This window comes from Nematostella vectensis, chromosome 13, assembly GCF_932526225.1.
Source record: "Nematostella vectensis chromosome 13, jaNemVect1.1, whole genome shotgun sequence".
NCBI classification, from domain to species: domain Eukaryota; kingdom Metazoa; phylum Cnidaria; class Anthozoa; order Actiniaria; family Edwardsiidae; genus Nematostella; species Nematostella vectensis.
Genome location: NC_064046.1, coordinates 3,970,033 through 3,990,892, shown reverse-complemented (window position 1 = coordinate 3,990,892; position 20,860 = coordinate 3,970,033). Strand labels below are relative to the sequence as shown.

At 39.4% G+C, this 20,860-nt stretch overlaps 1 protein-coding gene across 6 annotated transcripts in view; it reads right to left on the bottom strand.

Annotated features, from left to right (window-relative positions):
- Positions 1–399: 399 nt before the first annotated feature.
- Positions 400–20,860, bottom strand: part of LOC5512233 (Fanconi anemia group A protein) — a 46,034-nt gene continuing 25,573 nt past the window's right edge. For 5 of the 6 annotated variants that reach the window (XM_048721013.1, XM_048721014.1, XM_048721017.1 and 2 more), the window contains 23 exons: positions 16,334–16,465; positions 16,108–16,181; positions 15,810–15,889; positions 15,473–15,510; positions 15,041–15,110; positions 14,273–14,346; positions 13,870–13,943; positions 12,886–13,008; positions 12,710–12,809; positions 10,994–11,166; positions 10,580–10,685; positions 9,542–9,709; positions 8,713–8,816; positions 7,388–7,489; positions 5,526–5,574; positions 4,991–5,056; positions 4,788–4,823; positions 4,041–4,086; positions 3,451–3,490; positions 2,367–2,420; positions 1,956–1,992; positions 1,550–1,657; positions 400–974 (listed from right to left, as the gene is read on the bottom strand). In XM_048721013.1, the coding sequence (XP_048576970.1) occupies positions 906–974; positions 1,550–1,657; positions 1,956–1,992; positions 2,367–2,420; positions 3,451–3,490; positions 4,041–4,086; positions 4,788–4,823; positions 4,991–5,056; positions 5,526–5,574; positions 7,388–7,489; positions 8,713–8,816; positions 9,542–9,709; positions 10,580–10,685; positions 10,994–11,166; positions 12,710–12,809; positions 12,886–13,008; positions 13,870–13,943; positions 14,273–14,346; positions 15,041–15,110; positions 15,473–15,510; positions 15,810–15,889; positions 16,108–16,181; positions 16,334–16,465 (1,923 nt within the window). In that variant the 3' untranslated portion in view covers positions 400–905. Of the gene's footprint in view, positions 975–1,549; positions 1,658–1,955; positions 1,993–2,366; positions 2,421–3,450; positions 3,491–4,040; positions 4,087–4,787; positions 4,824–4,990; positions 5,110–5,525; positions 5,575–7,387; positions 7,490–8,712; positions 8,817–9,541; positions 9,710–10,579; positions 10,686–10,993; positions 11,167–12,709; positions 12,810–12,885; positions 13,009–13,869; positions 13,944–14,272; positions 14,347–15,040; positions 15,111–15,472; positions 15,511–15,809; positions 15,890–16,107; positions 16,182–16,333; positions 16,466–20,860 lie in introns of those variants that run through there. The other variant, XM_048721015.1, reaches the window with a different exon arrangement.

The window sequence follows — 20,860 nt, the reverse complement described above, 5'->3', positions numbered from 1 at the left end:
TTGTAATAAACTTGACACATTTTGATACAGCCTAGAAGAGGTTTAAAGAAAGCTTCGTTACCAAGTTTGCATGTCTTGTAGTACTCGTTTCTCTGATTCAGAGACTCTCAATCTTGAAATGCTTTTGGAACGCCGATATAAAGAGAAGTGCGTCAATGGAAGTGGATCGCCTTACAGGCTATTTCATGGCAAATTAAATGCTAATATGATACGAATTCCCAGTTCCAGTCATTATCCGATTAAAAACGGTAACAGAATGGGCTAGTCACTTGTTAATCTTTATCATCAATTGATGATGAAGATTGTGCGAAAATGTATGTAACACATTATTAAGCCGTTGCGAAGGCCTACTGACTTACACCTTGGACGGGCCAAATGGAAATCCAGGAACACCAGAGCGCTAAAAATATTGTTTATTGTTCAACAAAGTTTATTGTTTATTGTTCAACAAAGGCTGAAAGAAAGAGGTAGTTGAAAACTTGAAAACTGTAAAATTAAAATTTAAATTTATGATATATTTACGAAGGAGATTTTTAGTGATTTTTCGTTTGAAGGAGTCGCTTTGACCATAAATGTTATATCTACATTGAGCTTCGGCTGGGTGAAAATGGCCAAGGCGCACACTTTGCCATCATTAACCGTTGGTCACAGCGCGCGTCCTGTAAATACTGCTGGTCACGGCGCATTTGTCCTCGTGTAATATTACAGATCCCTTTAATTTTATCTAATAAAATGCGGATGTATTGTTAACTGATACAGCTGGTCACGGCTTGGCGTATTATCGTCAGATACCGCTGGTCACGGCTTGGCGTATTATCGTGGGATACCGCTGGTTACGGCTTGGCGTATTATCGTGGGATACCGCTGGTCACGGTTTTCTGTTTTACTTAATCGGCTTCTTGTAATTAATAGCCACAATGCAAGTATTTTTTGATGAATGCAGAAACTTTAATAGTGAAGTCCACCTGAAATATCTACAGAAAAAATACAAAAATTTAAAAGCAGCTTTTTTCAACAATGCTACGCGTATTTTTTTTTTAAACAACAACTTGTCCTGCCACAGGTAGCCCAAGCTCTGTATTTGTGACTATTGATCTTACGGTAAACAATTTACGAAACACTCAAAAAAAGTGAAAAATAGAAAATTACTTGCTGCAAAGGAAAATGTAGTTTAGTAGTATCCGTCCTGAACATTGCTTGAACCGGGATTCTTCAACACGCAAAGCGTAGACATAAACACAATACTGAACTACATTTTTCTTTGCAGCAAGTAATTTTATATTCCTTTTTTTGTGTTTCGTAAAATGTTTACCGTAAGATCAATATGCACAAATAAGGAGCTTGGGCTACCTGTGGTCTCGCAGAAAAAAATGTCAGCACATTTCATATCTGACGCTTGTGGTTGGTTGAAAGCGAGACGAGCTGGATTGTTTTGTTGCTCGTTTCACCGAACTTTAACGCTCGCGGAAATATCTAGTTTTTCTACAGATGTTCCTATTTTTTTGTATTCCTGGTAATTCTTTTCTGGGGCTCATTATTGATTACTTACCTTCCCACAGCTGCGCAACAAGCCCTCATCTAGACACGTTTTGCGCAGATCCCTGAGCGCATTTTCCATGTGTATTACAATCCGAGAAAAGCCAGCATTTGAGGACAGCTAGAATAGAGACAAAAAGGAGGCGTGAATAATGTACGACTTCATTTCTTTAGACTATCGAGTTTGAATGCAAAAATATTAGAAAGCTTAAGCAAGTCAACACGAACGGCACCAAAAACGGCGCGCGCGCTCACGAATAGCTGAAAAACGGCGTTGATGTCCAAGACCGCGCGCGTAGAACTTAAAAATAGGGAAAATGCCGTTCTAGATTTCCTGTCACGGACGTCAACACCGTTTTTCAGCAATTCGTGAGCGCGCGCGCCGTTCGTGTTGACTTGCTTAAGCTCTCTATTCTTACCTTTAGAGCGGTATTCTCTGCGAGGCCCGTGACAATACTGGCAAGTAAAAGAGTAATGGAAGTTAGACTAAGATGTCGAGGCAGGCAAATCTTACCGACATGGTGGAATAACCTTGCGCATTTTTTTGAGTACAATACTTCAAAAACATCAATTCGATGCAGGTTCGCACGCATTTTGCACGATTTTTCCCATGTAAATCCCTAATATTGTTAATAAGTGTAATACATCCGAAAATGTGCTTATACAGTGAATTTTTACTTATGTTTGCGCCATTTATACGAACCCCATAACGAATGCTAGACTGCAAAAAGAGGCATAAAATTGAAAAAAAAAAATCGCATTTAATATCTTGTTCGCTATTACACACTACGATGCAGTGAGCTTATTGGGACATGTCATGTCTTTCTTACCTGAAGAAGATAACTGGTAAGATCTCATCACGATGGCGGACTACTATGAATTCCCTGGAAATATTAAGAATTTTATTATTTTCTCTGCTTGTTTTCCAATTTGAAAAAAAACAATTTGGGTCTGTGTCAATAGTTGCGCATTTATTTGCGCTCATAGGCATTAAGGCCTAGCTTATAAGAGTGAAAACTCATTCCTAGCTTTCCTGGCATGACGGAAAAACCTGGAAAATTCGCAATTCGAGATAGAGAAAAAAGACAAAATTTCTTACAATGGCCATCGGTTCCTTGTATTCCGGACTGATTTTTGAAACACAAATAACGTGAGGCCGAGATTTTTGCTTTTTAAGATATTTTTTCCTTGATCATCCTTGCGCTATGTATGAGCTCAGGGACGAAAAGCTCAAATTTCAATGACACTTTACAAAAAGTCGCATTAATTTAAAAGAAAAGTCGCATTTGATATTTCGTTCGCTATTACTCACTAAGTACTTAGAGAAATTTTCCGCCTTATTAGATGTGAAATGAGCTTATTTGAAGCGTTAAGTCATGTTTTTCCGTCATGTCACCTTTCCTACATTATGTCGAGAGGGATGAACAAATGAATAGCGGGTTGTTGAGTGAGCCGTGACCAGGGCAAATAATTGACGTATCCCCCACAACCGGCGGGTCGTGTAGCAGCTCTCAGAAGATTTCACCTGATTGGATTGATACACCACAGACAAAACAATGGGAAATAAAACAATAGAACGGGAATACAATAGAACAATGAGGTAATCCTGCCAATCCTGTTAGGCCTTACGAGCGGTCTGCTATATGACTGCAACCGGCCGCTGGAAATCCGATTCAAATGAAAGCGACTATTGTAAATGTACTTAGATGTCTTTTATTTGGCTTATACTCACATTAAAATCACTAAAGAACGGTTTCAAGGTTCTCCGCAGGCTGTACACCTTACCTGAGCATTCGCCATCCGTCTGGTTTATAAGAGTTCCTTGTGCTTCTAAGGCTCAAAACTTTACCTAAACATTTGCCTAGCGCCCGATATTTAGAGGTTCCATTGTGCTTCTAATGATTCATACCTTACCTTAATTTTCGCAGACTCTCCACAAAGGCTTGATGTTGATCTGCGCAAACAAACGTTATGTATACATCGATAACTATATACGATTGATAGGCGTAGGAAATGAAGAGGGAATTTAATAAAACGTGTGTGTCCACGTGAAAATACATTTTTTTTCGCGAAATGGATTACAGTTGAAGCTCTCGTAAGCGCCCACCTTGGGAACTGAAAATTGCGGTCGTTAACGGAGCTGGTCTCTTACGAGAGCTTGCTCTCATAAGCGACCACTGAGAAATATGATTGCGTGCCGTTAAAATGCACCTTCTATAATAACAATGTTCTAACTTTGATTTCAACCATAGGAATCACCATTTCTTTGTCTCCAGAAAATGTATAGTAGAAGCTCTATATACAAACTTGAATGGTTTGCTCTTTTCGAGATTTTGAGGAAACGCAGAGCCCGAAACCCAAACGTACTACTGCATTCATTCTTTAACCGTGCAAATGTAGAAAGAGCTGAGATAACAAGATTCAGTCTTGATTCCTCGTTGACCTGTCCGTACATATCCCTGCTATATAGTTAATATACAGTGCTCCGTAGAAAGAGTGATTACCTTTATCAAAAACCATTAAGCACTCGGGAACAAGCTCGAGCATCTTCTGCAGGTTAAAAAAGCAGAACGCCTTTTAATAACAGGGTGAGCCGGTATGGGCCAGTATAAGATTTTTTGAATTTTTAAATATTTTATTTCTATTATTTTACAATGGGTACGGGCTCCCTTCCTCCGAATAAGCCGGCTAGCAGGCTTTCTTTAAGTAGAGTTGCCCTTCTTATTACCTATTACCTACTGGCAGATACAGGGATGGTAAAACGATGCTTATCCTTAGATAGGCAATTTACTGCCTTGGAAAACACTTTAGTATGACTGGATCTGCCAATACCCCCGCGGTTAGTAAAAAGAGCCTTTAACGAATCCTACATTATCCTAGATATTTCCACAGCTATCACCCCCAGTTTACGCGCAAGGAGCTTAGAGGTTAATAAAATTTACTGTCGAATCCGTTGTATCGCGACCCGCGTTTTCAAAACACGATTTGTTTTGATTTTCTGTTCCGTCAGTAAAACCATTCTGAGCCCATCAGAGTCTCGCTTTGTGCACTTCCCTGGCTATCCTCTGGACGAAAACCAGACAGTATCGCGACAGAAAGTCAGGCAACTGCACTTGGCGAGAGATGGCAAGAATCTGATTGCCTTAGAATAGTTTTACTGGCGGAACAGAAAATACCAAAAAACAAAAAAAAATCAATGTTTTGAAAATGCGGCGTCGTGATACAACGGATTCGACAGAAACGAGGCCTACCTTAGATATTTCCATAGCTGTGCTAGTTTCTTCGTCCTTTATATCAATAAATGAACAATTCAGCAACACATTATATGGAGCACAATGTCAATTTAATGTGTAAGTGACATTCATCCCTATGACGGTAGCTTGAGCATTAGATTTTACAGAACCAATAAATCTGTCTGTCTGTCTGTCTATATGTCGCATTTGTCCGGTATTACCTGCCGGCCTTGTATTGCTGAGACTGAGAGCTCAGCGACCACGCATGCGAACACACAAACGGTGATCTGTAGGGAAGTCACCAGGACAGGATTAGACTTCTATACACATCAATGGAATTCTACAGATATATGATACATCTCGATAAGAGTCAAATAATAAAAAAAAATATGGCATTAGGCGTTCCAGCGCCAACAATGAATGGAATCTCTGCTAACGGGCCGCAACAAATATTAGACAAAACATGTAAAAATAAAATTAAAAAAAGCTTTCTGGCGGCTAGCTAAGTCCAACGCTTTCCACTATAAATTAGTAGTTGTTTTATAAAGCAGCAATGATCTGTCGCAAAATTAAAATAATTTAAAGGAAGCAAGCTACCTATGTCGACAACACTTATCTGATTGGACGGTTAGATCACGTGGAACGCTTAGAGGTAAAACTCACCTCGATCCAGGCCGACCTGACCTGTTTTTCGCACACAGACACACAGCCCGAAAAAGATTTACTGTATAGTATTATATGGTCTATTGGAGTTACCTGTTTGTAATCTCGAGTCTTCTCTGGCCGTGACATGAAGGCTTCAGGCCTAAAAACGGTGATAAATAAGAGTCCTCACAAGGCGGGATGATCGTTCCCGATCACTCGTTCGATATTGATTAGCATTCGATTAGCACTCAACACATACGCACTCAATACCTGCGCGAGTTTATATATTATTTTCTGAAGTAATAAGTAATAATAAACCACGAGGAAAAAAAAACATATTTATTGAGAATGTCAATGGAAATAAAAGGCACACATCCATCTCATCCGTACAAGCTGTCTTATTCGAAAACTAGCTAATTCTTACTTTGAAATTCAAAAAAAAGCTTTATCAGGGTGTAATAGAACCAGCCAAGAGACCATGATGTAAGAGAAAGAATCCCCCGTATTAGGGTATGTTCCAATGATTACGTCCGTAAAAACTATTTTTAGAACAAGCAGTAATTTTTAGATACGTCTCTGATTGGTTAGCGCTCACGTTTCCTAGCAACATGAGTCTTACGCGCGATCACATCTTGAGCAATGTGATCCGGCAAAGGATGTTCCGGAAATCTTTTTGACCGAAAATACCTTCCTTTTTTACGAACGCTGTAAAAATGATCTTCCGTAGAGTACGCTGGAGCCAATTAACCGTTTCTGGGACATTGAAATGCATAAAGTGCGTGATTTTAGGCTCTGGGATCAACTTTCCCAGTAAAAGTTTTCACTGCTGATTCGCAAATTAACTTATAACACAACAATCAATCATAAATCTGTGTTTACAAAACACAATTCTCTTCCAATTCTCTTTTAATGAAAAAGATACATCCAGAACTTAATACCATTATATTCACACCGATGTTACAAATAAAAGATTTCAAGTCTTTATAATGAAGTAGATCTTATTCCAGTGACAAGGGTTTCTTGAGTGACATGATTTCTGAACATGTGCGTGAAAAATTGAAGTTCATTCATCTAAAAATGTTATAAATCGAAGAAAAATAAAGGCCTTCTTGTATTAAAATACATAACATAGACTCTGAGAATGTCTATGTATTCTATCTCACCGAATTGCAGAGAAAAAGAACATTTTAGGAGTCTTGAATGAACTCCAAATTCACCGTCTCCCCGACGTCTTCCCGTTCAATTATTTATATAACATTTAGATAACTGAACATTAGATAACTTAACAGATAACAGGACACCACCCCATGAGTAGCATTGTGATCATGAGCCTTGAAGAGAAGCTAAAAGGATAAAAACAAATAGCGAACGAAGTAAAGAAGTGCAGAGGGAAAAAATTTGGTGTAAAATTGTACTAGCTCGTGGTGCCCATAACCAAATATGGCGCGACGAACCATGTATGGATGCTATGATTGACAAGCTCGCGCAATCTAAAAATAGCTTTCTTGGACGTTATCATGGGCCACGGGGATTCGTTCTCTTATATCATGGTCTCTTGAACCAGCTTTATATCTATTAGATGAACAAAAGCAGAAACAATGCTGAAACAAATGAAATGAAGTAATAAAAGCTAAATTTTGAAAAAAAAAAAAAAAAGAAACAATAACATGAGACCAGTGGCGCGAACCCTTTCAAAGTATGGTTCAATTTATGAAAACGATCGATGCAGTCTTTAAAGCCCTAGATGTCTGCAACGTTATCCGCTCGCTTCGTCCACAAGCCGTTTTATGCACATCAAGATCGTCTACAAGAAGGGTCGCTTCATCACAAAACTGTAGCTTCACATCAAAAGTGTTTTACATAGACAAACGTTGAGGATTGTAAGTTAAAGGTAGTGTATTGGTAATTATATTTTCCAAAATATTTAGAGCTTTTTCGATACTTTTGGCGGTTATATTGCCACAGTTACTTACTTAACGTCGAGCGTTCGAAGGGCCTGGTATAGGGAAGCGCCAAGAATATGGGGGGATCCCTGGTGAGTTTCTGTCAGCAAGGACTTGTGTTTGTAACAAATGCTGGAAGTAAATACCGAACATTACACACGGCGGCATCATTCGGCCACAGAACAGATAACAAATGTGACCCGGCAAGGGAAAACGTACACTAGAGAAAAAGCGTTCGGGCTATGAACGAAACATGTCGTTCGACGGATTATGCAGAACGCTTTTACGATATTCAGAACGATATCAGGTTTCTACGAGAAACGATCTCCGATTTTCAAGATCGTCAAATGATCGGCTTCACGAAAACAAGAACTTCTTTCCGGGATTTGAAAATGCGGGAAAACCCCAAAGGCAAAACCTTTCTTCCAATTCTTACCAAAAAGACAACATCGCTCTTTTGAGTAATACTTGGTTTGTTAATTTTAATTTTGAACTATATTTCAGCTTAACAAGTTGTTGTTTTAAAAAGACAAGTAAAGTTTGAAAGCTGACTCGCTTTCTTAGTTTGCATACGGCTCATAATCGATGATGGTAATATCAAATTAAAGTTTGACATATAGGAGATTCTTTTTAGGAGGTCTTATTGATGCGCGAGTTAAATAGCAAGCGCAAAGCCGTCATAGTAAAGTTGTGGTCATTAACATTTTGTTTTGAAAAGACAATAAAATATCAACAGCCGACTCGCTTTCTTAATATACATACGGCTCAAACAAATCAATTGACGAACTTTACGGATCGTAACTTCCCTAACAGTTCTAATGGCAAAAGAAAGCTGAGATATAGAGGACTCTTTTTAGACAGGTCTGTTTGATGCGCGACTTTAGTAGCAAGCGAGAACCGTCATATGTCGTCACCGTTAACATGTTGTTCTATTGCAAATACAAATAGAGTCGACTCGCTTTCTTAGTTTGCATACTGCAAATATCAAGGACATTCTTCCAAACTTTAAGAGCCTTCTTCCGAATTTCTAGAGATGATCTTCCTATTAAAGAGTGTTCTCCCGAGGTTCAAAAGAACGATCTTCCGAATTTTAAGAGAACGATATTTCGAACTTTCCGAATTTTAGAGAACGATTTTCCGAACTTTAGAGCGTTTTTTTCCAATTTGAAGTGAACGAACTTCGGAATTTTAAAAAAATGTTCTTCCGATTGTGACCCGGGAACAAGATCGTTTATGAACGATATAACGAAGCAAGATCGTTCCCTCATTATTAACAAGATCGTTCCCTCATTATAGAAAAAGAGTTCGTTGGGGGAGAAAGGAACGTCGGAAAGGATTGTTAGTAAACAAGATACCTCATAACAAAGTCGTGCAGGTTCTCGACTTCATCAGCCATCGCTTGTATGCTTGACAGATCGTAGAGAGTCGAAACCGTCGCCTTGACTTGAGGCCAGTAATGCTGAAAAAACATAATGATCGCATGAGTGGCTTACGTCACTGCCACCATTTCCCCCGTAACGTTTCACCATTTTATTGTTAGTTGGGTCTCACTCGTCAAACACAAAAACACAATATAAACAATCTTAGATAAAATATTCCCACGCGGATACACATATTTCAAAAATGGTTGCACCCGAGAATCTGTGTCGAAGCCCTCGGTGGATTATGCGTATAAACGGCGGAGTCCTTGTATCTGAAAGTCATGTGAACGATCATAAAAACATAAACAAGATTTGTATTTTATTTACACTATTTACTTATTTATTTGATACCCATGAAGCACTGCGGGTTACGATACACAGATTTAAGTGCAACCTTATTCAGCGGCGTAGCCAGGATTTTTAACAGGAGAGGGTCCAAAAGGCCATTTTCTCCTGTATTTTAGATTATGTCTCATACATTTACTGTATTTTTGGCTACTAAAAGGGGGGAGGGGGCGGATCACGTAGGTCACCCCCCTGGCTACGCCCCTGCTTATATGAGATAGGTGCATAACGCCTTATGAGTTCCTAATACGGTATGACGGGAATTTTTGGCCACCAGCTTCGCACATCTTGCGATAAAAAAATACGCATACTCTAAGTGACGCAAAAAAATAACAACGGTTATATAACCGTTATATAACGGTTAATAACGGTATACGGTCATATTGATCACGCTGAAATTGCAAACAGCCGAGCTTACCTGTAACGAAACGAGAAACATGGGGCACTCATGCATGAGCTGTTGAAGAATGCGTGACGCGGTAACGGGAGACTCGGTAATGCGTGGCATATCAAAAGAGAACACAGCCTTCATTAAGTGCAGCGTGACGCTGAGCTGCAGACAACACATCTCGGTCACGTGAGACCTCTAAAGAAACAAAAAAGGCCGTAGCACTTAGAATTGTTTAGAGATTACACAAGGGACACTAGTGCCAAATCATAGTATAAGGTAATCACGATTCGGGTATTTTTTTGGTGGCACCGTTTTCGGAGATTTTTGAGGGGTTTGGGGTAGGTATTTTCAGGGACACGCCGGTACTATTTCGGGGGTATATCGGTACTTTCAGGGGTACGTCGGTGATATTCGGGAGTACTTCAGTACTATTTCGGAGGTATGTCGGTACTTTCAGGAGTACGTCGGTGGCATTCGGGAGTACTTCAATACTATTTCGGGCGTATGTCGGCACTTTCAGGAGTACAGGTGTTATTCGGGAGTACTTCAATACTATTTCGGGGGTATGTGGTATACTTTCAGGGTAACGTCGGTGACATTCGGGAGTACTTCAGTACTATTTCGGAGGTATGTCGGTACTTTCAGGGGTACTTCGGTGACACTCGGGAGTACTTCAGTACTATTTCGGGTGTATGTCGGTACTTTCAGGGTAACGTCGGTGACATTCGGAAGTGCTTCAGTACTATTTCGGGTGTATGTCGTTACTATCTAGGATACGTCGGTGACATTCAGTATGCATCAGTGATATTTTTAAGAACATTTAGGTGCTATTCGAGATGTGCTAAAAACCGCATTGCGTGACAACGGCTTCTAGGGATAAAAAGAGCTAGCGTTTAGAGGCAAGTTGGTAGTACAGGATTGAGTAATGGACAATTCTAGAAATGATTTCTACCAGGTAAGTATTTTCAAGGCCGGTGCGGGGTTAGGGTATTTCACGAGACGGACTTCCCAAATGGTAAATTACATATTTCTATTGGTTTTCAATGAAGCTTTCCAATGACTCACCAGTGCGGTATTGATAAACCGAGTAACACACGTAATGGAATCGGGGGTCGGGGATACAAGCGGGTCATCGACAAAGATCAAATAAGGCGGTAGGTGCAGCCATAGTCTGCGAGACAATACGGGATACGATACAATATGTTAATCGGGTTTACTGATAGTTTCCTAAGTCACCATTCATACCATCATCTCCACCCTCATAATCTCCATCACCGTTATCATCATCAACATCTTCATCACCATCATCTTCATCACTATCTTCATCATTATCATTATTGTTATCAGCAGCAGTAGCAGCTGCAAAAACTTTACCGTAGCTACTAGTATCCATGGAAAGCCAATCGAAAATAAATAACCCATCAAATAATAACCACCATCAGCTTTCACAAGGCACTAACAAGACAAAACGATACTCACTCGACTAAGGACACAGTCTCGGCCCCAACTAACACTTCCCTAGAGGTCTCATCTACACACAACTCATGTGTCACGTGGTCTATCCGTTCCTGGTACTGCTTGATCAACCATGGGTGATGCGATGCGCCAGGGCCTGGTTTGGTATGCGTGCGTGACAAGAAGGGTAAAAGCTCCTAAGAAGTGGATAGATTATGGTCAGAATTAGTTATGTCAAAAGCTGGAGCACAATTAGGATTGTATATCTAAAATGTGAATGAGTTTCATTTCTATAGCGCGATTGTGTACTTGGTCGTACTAACCTCTGCTAAACATGTGTCCACCCGTCATTATAGACACTTCTTCACGTAGGGTACAATCATGAGTAGATAGTTTGTGGGCACTATCACTCCATATGGAACCACGGGCTAGGCCCTATACACCCACTCACTGTACATATGTGTTCGATGTAACTGACATGCATCAATGTCCGATGCTTCAATGTTTTCGTTATCACTCAGCTATATCAACGCACGCCTAAGATTATGAATAGCTCTCAACATTTTGACATTTAAAGGAAAACCGCTGTTTAGCTCGTTTGTTTATTTTACGATCCTATCTTAGCCGCATCTGGCTTTTCCTGTTGTAATCACTTTGGAATGCATTGTATCCTCTATTGGGACACGTTCGGTGCCCACATTATTCACTCAGTCAAAGCCAGCAATCAGGAAGCAACAGCGCTTAAAGAGTTGGAGAACTCTATTATTTTACAGTCCAGAACAGACGTAAGTTTCTAAGTTCAGCTCTTGCCATTTTTGTCTTTAGCTGAATTTATTAGAAATCATTGTAAATATTAGAATTGTAATTTTCTGTAATTATTTCGCCTCCTAGTTTTTTACCGCATCGTGCCTGTGATCCTGTAATTCTGCCAGCCAAGTAATAAAGCCATTACAAAAACCAGTTTGGGCTCAGTTTTACACACTACTCGAAGTGGTTAATGCTAGCGAACTTGGTCCTCAACACACCAGCGTGTCTGACTAAACCGGAAACGCAACATTAAAGGAGAAGGAAACTCAATAACTTTACCCCGTTTGTAGTCCTCGATGTACAGGTTTTTACAATTGAAAAAAAATCCCAAGCTGACCATCTCGCTGGGGAGGCGATACCTGTGTCACTGAGCTATCGCGGCTTTCTGGAGTAGCATGATTGCAATAACACAATAACAATTGTTATTGTGTTATTGTGTAACCTTTTTTAAATATGGTTTATTCGAGAATCCATATGTCGTAACCGCAGTGAATCATGGGTAACGTGTAAAAGGCTAAATCCTAGTATTTGAAAACCATGTGAATGTTTAAACAAAAATGCTACAGCTTTCATAACCAGAATTTTTATTTCATTTTCTTGATACCCATGAAGCACTGCGGGCTACGACACAAGGATTCTCAAAATGCAACATTTTTTAAAATAGGTGTATAATGTCTTAAAATTTGAATAGTGCATGGCAAAGATTGTAGTTGCTGATGCATTGAAAGGCTGGTCATTTAAAAGGTGGACAGAACAAAATTTATAACACAAGATAAGCGTGTGACAAGAGTCACAGGGTACAAAGTATAATCTGACCCTATGCTACATAATATAAAAGTGTGCGTAGTGAAAAAAATAAACATGTTGAATTATGATATAATACATTAATCTAAAGAAGGTAGCAACGTCTTTGTTGGGCGTTGCATTCCTGACCTTAAGGAGGTGAATCATGTCCTCAATCGTCTGCTTGTCTGTGTCAACGCTCATACCACTCTCACAACAGCACTGGTTGTTCGTAACAGCAGGCGCATCCCTATGGAAGTAAAATTTAATCATGCAACATCCAGACCTGCGTTATATGGGCGAGTAAAGACAAAAATTAATGTTACCTATTAAGTGCGCCAAGGAGCTTGTTTAGTAACGTGGAGCAAGCAACCTTAGGATCCACGCCTTTCTCGGTCTCGCTAGCTGCCAGATAACGGCACGTGGTGGTCATGTGATGGTACAGACGCCTGCAATGGTTCATGGTCATGTTATAATTATATTATAATTAAAAAAAAAAAACAGCTGGGCCGAGCATCGAAAAAGGAAACACAGTAAACAGGGACCAAAATACAACAAACAAGAGAAAAAAGCGCGTACCAGGAACGCACACGTACAAAAGCAAGGCTATACGCCTTCAAGTAAATAAAACATGTGTAGCGGTACCTTAGCGGTACCTTAGCAGCTGCTCATAAAAATAGAGCGTCTATAAACAACTCTAGCTAAGAGTTCGGGAATTTGACAGTTTTGTATCTCTAAGGCGTCCCACCTACTCGGGTAATCTGTAAATTGTGGCCGTGGTAGGATAAGTGCAGGAATATTTTAAGGAAAGTCACCTTTCCATTGCGGGCATTAAGTCATCCCACCTACTCGCGGGTAATCTGTAAAATGTGGCCGTGGTAGGATAAGTGCAGGTATATTTAAGGGAAAGTCACCTTTCCATTGCGGGCATTAAGTCATCCCACCTACTCGCGGGTAATCTGTATAATGTGGCCGTGGTAGGATAAGTGCAGGTATATTTAAGGGAAAGTCACCTTTCCATTGCGGGCATTAAGTCATCCCACCTACTCGCGGGTAATCTGTATAATGTGGCCGTGGTAGGATAAGTGCAGGAATATTTTAAGGAAAGTCACCTTTCCATTGCGGGCATTAAGTCATCCCACCTACTCGCGGGTAATCTGTAAAATGTGGCCGTGGTAGGATAAGTGCAGGTATATTTAAGGGAAAGTCACCTTTCCATTGCGGGCATTAAGTTATCCCACCTACTCGCGAGTAATCTGTATAATGTGGCCGTTATAGGATAAGTGCAGGAATATTTAAAGGAAAGTCACCTTTCCATTCCGGGCATAATGTCATCGCTGGCACGTATCATCATCTCCCACGACAACCACTCATCAAAGGATACCTTAAATTTCAAATCTTTTTTCAGAGGCGGAGACGATGGAAGTTAAATGATATTTATATTGAAAATATGAATGTGGTTATGTTGTGTTGATGATGATGATGATTGTGACAGAAATAGTGGATGTGATGAATTTAATGATAATTTTTATGACGATTCTAATAATAACGATGTTGATATGAAGATTTTGACAACATTATGACCTTTCATTTTTCTTTTTAATTGGTTGTAAGCTTCCCCGTTGTTTGTAGTATGTGTGATTAGTTCTTTGATATAACACGATATCTCATTATGAGAACTAAGTAACTGGGTGTAATCGTAAAACCGCATACCTTAGTTGTGGAGACAAGGAGTTTGGCGAATATGCTCGAATTAGTCGTTCTCTGTAAGATTGTAAAAGTAGTTTCTGCAATTCAGAAATAATAAAATAGGTTCAGTCAATTATTAAAGAAATGAATAAACAAGTTACTCAAACTTAAGTGACAAGAAATCGCCATGAATACAACCCGAGCCGACATGAATATAATCTCAAACTCGCGATTTTCTACTTAAGCTTTAACGTTTACCACAAACAACTAATATCTAATAAAAGCTTTTAAGATTTGTTACTGCTTAGTTACGGGTGAAACATGTAAAAAAATAGTTGACGATGAAAACAAGTGAAAAAATAACAATTTGTCAAATGCAAGGAGGATTTGAGTTTAGTTAAAATTATACAGCATGTTTGTAGCAATCTATATTGCAATAAAACGTTTCGGCGAAACGTCCAGGGTTGTTGGCGAACCGGTTTGTGGGCGAACAAACCGCAATTCACTGTATGTATAACACATGCAGTCGACACAAAGAAATGGAGATAAAGGGGGGGGGACAAAACAGTATTATACATTTGCCTCCTAAATGTAACCGGAACACAGTCGAATTGTCATCATCGTAATTATTTTCGCAAAACTTTATTGCATTTCACTGGCGTGAGGAACTGAACTACAGAAGCCAAACAATTAGTTTTGATCTTTTTAATGTTGTGTGTGTTTAAAGGGGGGAAAGGGGTAGAGAAAGGTAAAAGGATATAACGTTCGTAGATGAAAGACGGTGGGACCTACCTGAAAGGTGTTGGTTTTTAGAAGAACCCTTTTGTGCGCATTTGAGTAGTCTGTGGTGAAAATACCAAAGCTGGAAAAGAAAAACAAGACGTTGAAAGAACAAGACAAGGACAGCCCCTATGGGACAGTGACGACAAATGCTGATCACAGAGATCAGAAAATCAGAAAATCACAGAGAACTACCAATCGAGATGATCGAACAAATAAATAAAATGAAGTTATATCATTTCGCAACAATTAATTTGTGGCGCTTTCAACACATTTTGGATGAGCGAGGGCGGGCTCATAACGAAAAGATATATCCAGCAAGCTTGACGTGTAACGCTCAAAACAAAAAAATCAATAAAAATTACGACCGGAACAACACGTTAATATCTACATTTTACAATAACAAAATAAAACATTAACAATTCTTTCGTCCAAAATACAGACCTTCTTCACTAGGTCTAAAGGTACTTGACAGCTTCTGCCTATAAAATGGAATGAAATAGTTTAACTATCCCTAAAAGAACACAAATGAACAAAACCATCTCCTACAACACAATTCCTGATCACATGACACCGTCACATCACACAACACTAGTCACACGGCGTCACGTCACCCAATAGCACGTCACACAACTCTTAGTCACATAACATCACATCACAGCTTTTGGTCTTAGCCAGGTTAGATCAAACAATACCAGTTTAGCTCACTCACCATCAAGTCATATCAAATGATAAATACTAACATGCATTTCTCCCAAGATATGGACAATCTCGTGCTTACCATCGTTGTCTTGGCAACCTTTGTCTATGGTGACGTAAGCAAAAGCCTCGGATGCATGCTGGATGAAGGCGCAATAGAATCTGTAAATCGCACAGAACTCCATTAACAATATGTCATATATCAATGTTATATGTTATATGCTCATATCAATAGGTAATTCTTTGGAATTGGTTCTTGTTGTGCCACATTACTCTACGTCCTTTTCGTGTAAAGAATAAACATGATAAGATAATCACGAAAAGGAGAAACTAGAAAAGTTTGATAAACCTCAGATATAACAATAAATTGTAATACAAACCTAATGGCGATATCCATGTGTCTCCTTGTACTGAAAGGCAATGCGTCTAAGAGGCGGGCGACGAAACAGACGTCCTTAACAATGGAACCATGGGAAAGGTAAGTCTCATATTTGAAAAATTATTGGACGACTGGAGTAGAAAGTATCATGAAAAGTATGGATTATCATCTGATTCGCCATTTGGATGTGTGATTTGTAAGGTTTGATGACTACATTTTGTACTTACGTGTTTAGCCGTGTCTTTATGTGATTGGTTGGATTTGACGATAACTGGTTTGAACAGGTTTCTCTGGGTACTCATATGGCATAGAAAGGCGGCGAGACCGTGAATGTGGTGAACGCTCAGACACGAGCCATCCTAACAGGCAAAAAGACAATTCATTTAACCTTACAGTTAACAAATTACTACCCTGATAAGCAATGAGACAACCCATTCAACCCTATAGCTAAAAAAGCACTATCCTGGTAAGCAATGAGACGACTCATTCAACATTATAGCAGCTAACAAAGTACTATCCTGATAACCAATGAGACAACTCATTCAACCCTATAGCTAACAAATTACTATCCTCATAGGCAATGAGACAACTCATTCAACCCTATAGCTAACAAAGTACTATCCTGATAAGCAATGAGACGACACATTCAACCCTATAGCTAACAAAGTACTATCCTGATAAGCAATGAGACAACTCATTCAACCCTATAGCTAACAAAGTACTATCCTGATAAGCAATGAGACAACTCATTCAACCCTATAGCTAACAAAGTACTATCCTCATAAGCAATGAGACGACACATTCAACCCTATAGCTAACAAAGTACTATCCTGATAAGCAATGAGACGACTCATTCAAACCTATAGCTAACAAATTACTATCCTGATAAGCAATGAGACGACACATTCAACCCTATAGCTAACAAAGTACTATCCTGATAAGGAATGAGACGACTCATTCAACCCTATAGCTAACAAAGTACTATCCTGATAAGCAATGAGACAACTCATTCAACCCTATAGCTAACAAAGTACTATCCTGATAAGCAATGAGACGACTCATTCAACCCTATAGCTAACAAAGTAATATCCTGATAAGCAATGAGACGACTCATTCAAACCTATAGCTAACAAAGTACTATCCTGATAAGCAATGAGACAACTCATTCAACCCTATAGCTAACAAAGTACTATCCTGATAAGCAATGAGACAACTCATTCAACCCTATAGCTAACAAAGTACTATCCTCATAAGCAATGAGACGACTCATTCAACCCTATAGCTAACAAAGTACTATCCTGATAAGCAATGAGACGACTCATTCAACCCTATAGCTAACAAAGTACTATCCTGATAAGCAATGAGACGACTCATTTAAACCTTTAGCTAACAAAGTATTACCCTGATAAGCAATGAGACAACCCATTCAACCCTATAGCTAACAAAGTACAACCCACATAAGCAATGAGACAGCTTATTCAACCCTATAGCTAACAAAGTATCATTCTGAGAGACACAACCTTCAACCCTAGCAAAGTCTTACAACTAATAACGTACCATCCTGACAGGCACTGAAACAACCCATTCAAACCTATAGCTAACAACGTACCATCCTGACATTCAAGACAACTTATTCAATCCTATAGCTAGCAACGTACCATCCTGACATGCAAGACAACTTATTCAATCCTATAGCTAACAACGTACCATCCTGACATGCAAGACAACTTATTCAATCCTATAGCTAGCAACGTACCATTCTGACATGCAAGACAACTTATCCAATCCTATAGCTAACAACGTACCATCCTGACATGCAAGACAACTTATTCAATCCTATAGCTAACAACGTACCATCCTGACATGCAAGACAACTTATTCAATCCTATAGCTAGCAACGTACCATTCTGACATGCAAGACAACTTATTCAATCCTATAGCTAGCAACGTACCATCCTGACATGCAAGACAACTTATTCAATCCTATAGCTAACAACGTACCATCCTGACATGCAAGACAACTTATTCAATCCTATAGCTAGCAACGTACCATCCTGACATGCAAAACAACTTATTCAAACCTATAGCTAGCAACGTACCATCCTGACATGCAAGACAACTTATTCAATCCTATAGCTAGCAACGTACCATCCTGACATGCAAGACAACTCATTCAATCCTATAGCTAGCACCGTACCATCCTGACATGCAAGACAACTTATCCAATCCTATAGCTAACAACATACCATTCTGACATGCAAGACAACTTATTCAATCCTATAGCTAACAACGTACCATCCTGACATGCAAGACAACTTATCCAATCCTATAGCTAGCAACGTACCATTCTGACATGCAAGACAACTTATTCAATCCTATAGCTAACAACGTACCATCCTGACATGCAAGACAACTTATTCAAACCTATAGCTAGCAACGTACCATCCTGACATGCAAGACAACTTATTCAATCCTATAGCTAGCAACGTACCATCCTGACATGCAAGACAACTTATTCAATCCTATAGCTAACAACGTACCATTCTGACATGCAAGACAACATATTCAATCCTATAGCTAACAACGTACCATCCTGACATGCAAGACAACTTATTCAATCCTATAGCTAACAACGTACCATCCTGACATGCAAGACAACTTATTCAATCCTATAGCTAGCAACGTACCATCCTGACATGCAAGACAACTTATTCAATCCTATAGCTAACAACGTACCATCCTGACATGCAAGACAACTCATTCAATCCTATAGCTAACAACGTACCATCCTGACATGCAAGACAACTCATTCAATCCTATAGCTAGCAACGTACCATCCTGACATGCAAGACAACTTATTCAAACCTATAGCTAGCAACGTACCATCCTGACATGCAAGACACCTTATCCAATCCTATAGCTAGCAACGTACCATCCTGACATGCAAGACAACTTATTCAATCCTATAGCTAGCAACGTACCATCCTGACATGCAAGACAACTTATTCAATCCTATAGCTAGCAACGTACCATCCTGACATGCAAGACAACTTATTCAATCCTATAGCTAACAACGTACCATGCTGACATGCAAGACAACTTATTCAATCCTATAGCTAACAACGTACCATCCTGACATGCAAGACAACTTATCCAATCCTATGGCTAACAACTTACCATCCTGACATGCAAGACAACTTATTCAATCCTATAGCTAACAACGTACCATCCTGACATGCAAGACAACTTATTCAATCCTATAGCTAACAACGTACCACCCTGACATGCAAGACAACTTATTCAATCCTATAGCTAGCAACGTACCATTCTGACATGCAAGACAACTTATCCAATCCTATAGCTAACAACGTACCATCCTGACATGCAAGACAACTTATTCAATCCTATAGCTAACAACGTACCATCCTGACATGCAAGACAACCCATTCAATCCTATAGCTAGCAACGTACCATTCTGACATGCAAGACAACTTATTCAATCCTATAGCTAACAACGTACCATTCTGACATGCAAGACAACTTATTCAATCCCATAGCTAACAACGTACCATCCTGACATGCAAGACAACTTATTCAATCCTATAGCTAACAACGTACCATCCTGACATGCAAGACAACTTATCCAATCCTATAGCTAGCAACGTACCATCCTGACATGCAAGACAACTTATTCAATCCTATAGCTAACAACGTACCATCCTGACATGCAAGACAACTTATTCAATCCTATAGCTAACAACGTACCATCCTGACATGCAAGACAACTTATTCAAACCTATAGCTAGCAACGTACCATCCTGACATGCAAGACAACTTATTCAAACCTATAGCTAACAACGTACCATCCTGACATGCAAGACAACTTATTCAATCCTATAGCTAGCAACGTACCATCCTGACATGCAAGACAACTTATTCAAACCTATAGCTAGCAACGTACCATCCTGACATGCAAGACAACTTATTCAATCCTATAGCTAGCAACGTACCATCCTGACATTCAAGACAACTTATTCAATCCTATAGCTAACAACGTACCATTCTGACATGCAAGACAACATATTCAATCCTATAGCTAACAACGTACCATCCTGACATGCAAGACAACTTATCCAATCCTATAGCTAACAACGTACCATCCTGACATGCAAGACAACTTATTCAATCCTATAGCTAACAACGTACCATCCTGACATGCAAGACAACTTATTCAATCCTATAGCTAGCAACGTACCATTCTGACATGCAAGACAACTTATTCAATCCTATAGCTAGCAACGTACCATCCTGACATGCAAGACAACTTATCCAATCCTATAGCTAGCAACGTACCATCCTGACATGCAAGACAACTTATTCAATCCTATAGCTAGCAACGTACCATCCTGACATGCAAGACAACTTATTCAAACCTATAGCTAACAACGTACCATCCTGACATGCAAGACAACTTATTCAAACCTATAGCTAACAACGTACCATCCTGACATGCAAGACAACTTATTCAATCCTATAGCTAACAACATACCATCCTGACATGCAAGACAACTTATTCAATCCTATAGCTAGCAACGTACCATTCTGACATGCAAGACAACTTATTCAATTCTATAGCTAGCAACGTACCATCCTGACATGCAAGACAACTTATTCAATCCTATAGCTAGCAACGTACCATCCTGACATGCAAGACAACTTATTCAAACCTATAGCTAACAACGTACCATCCTGAC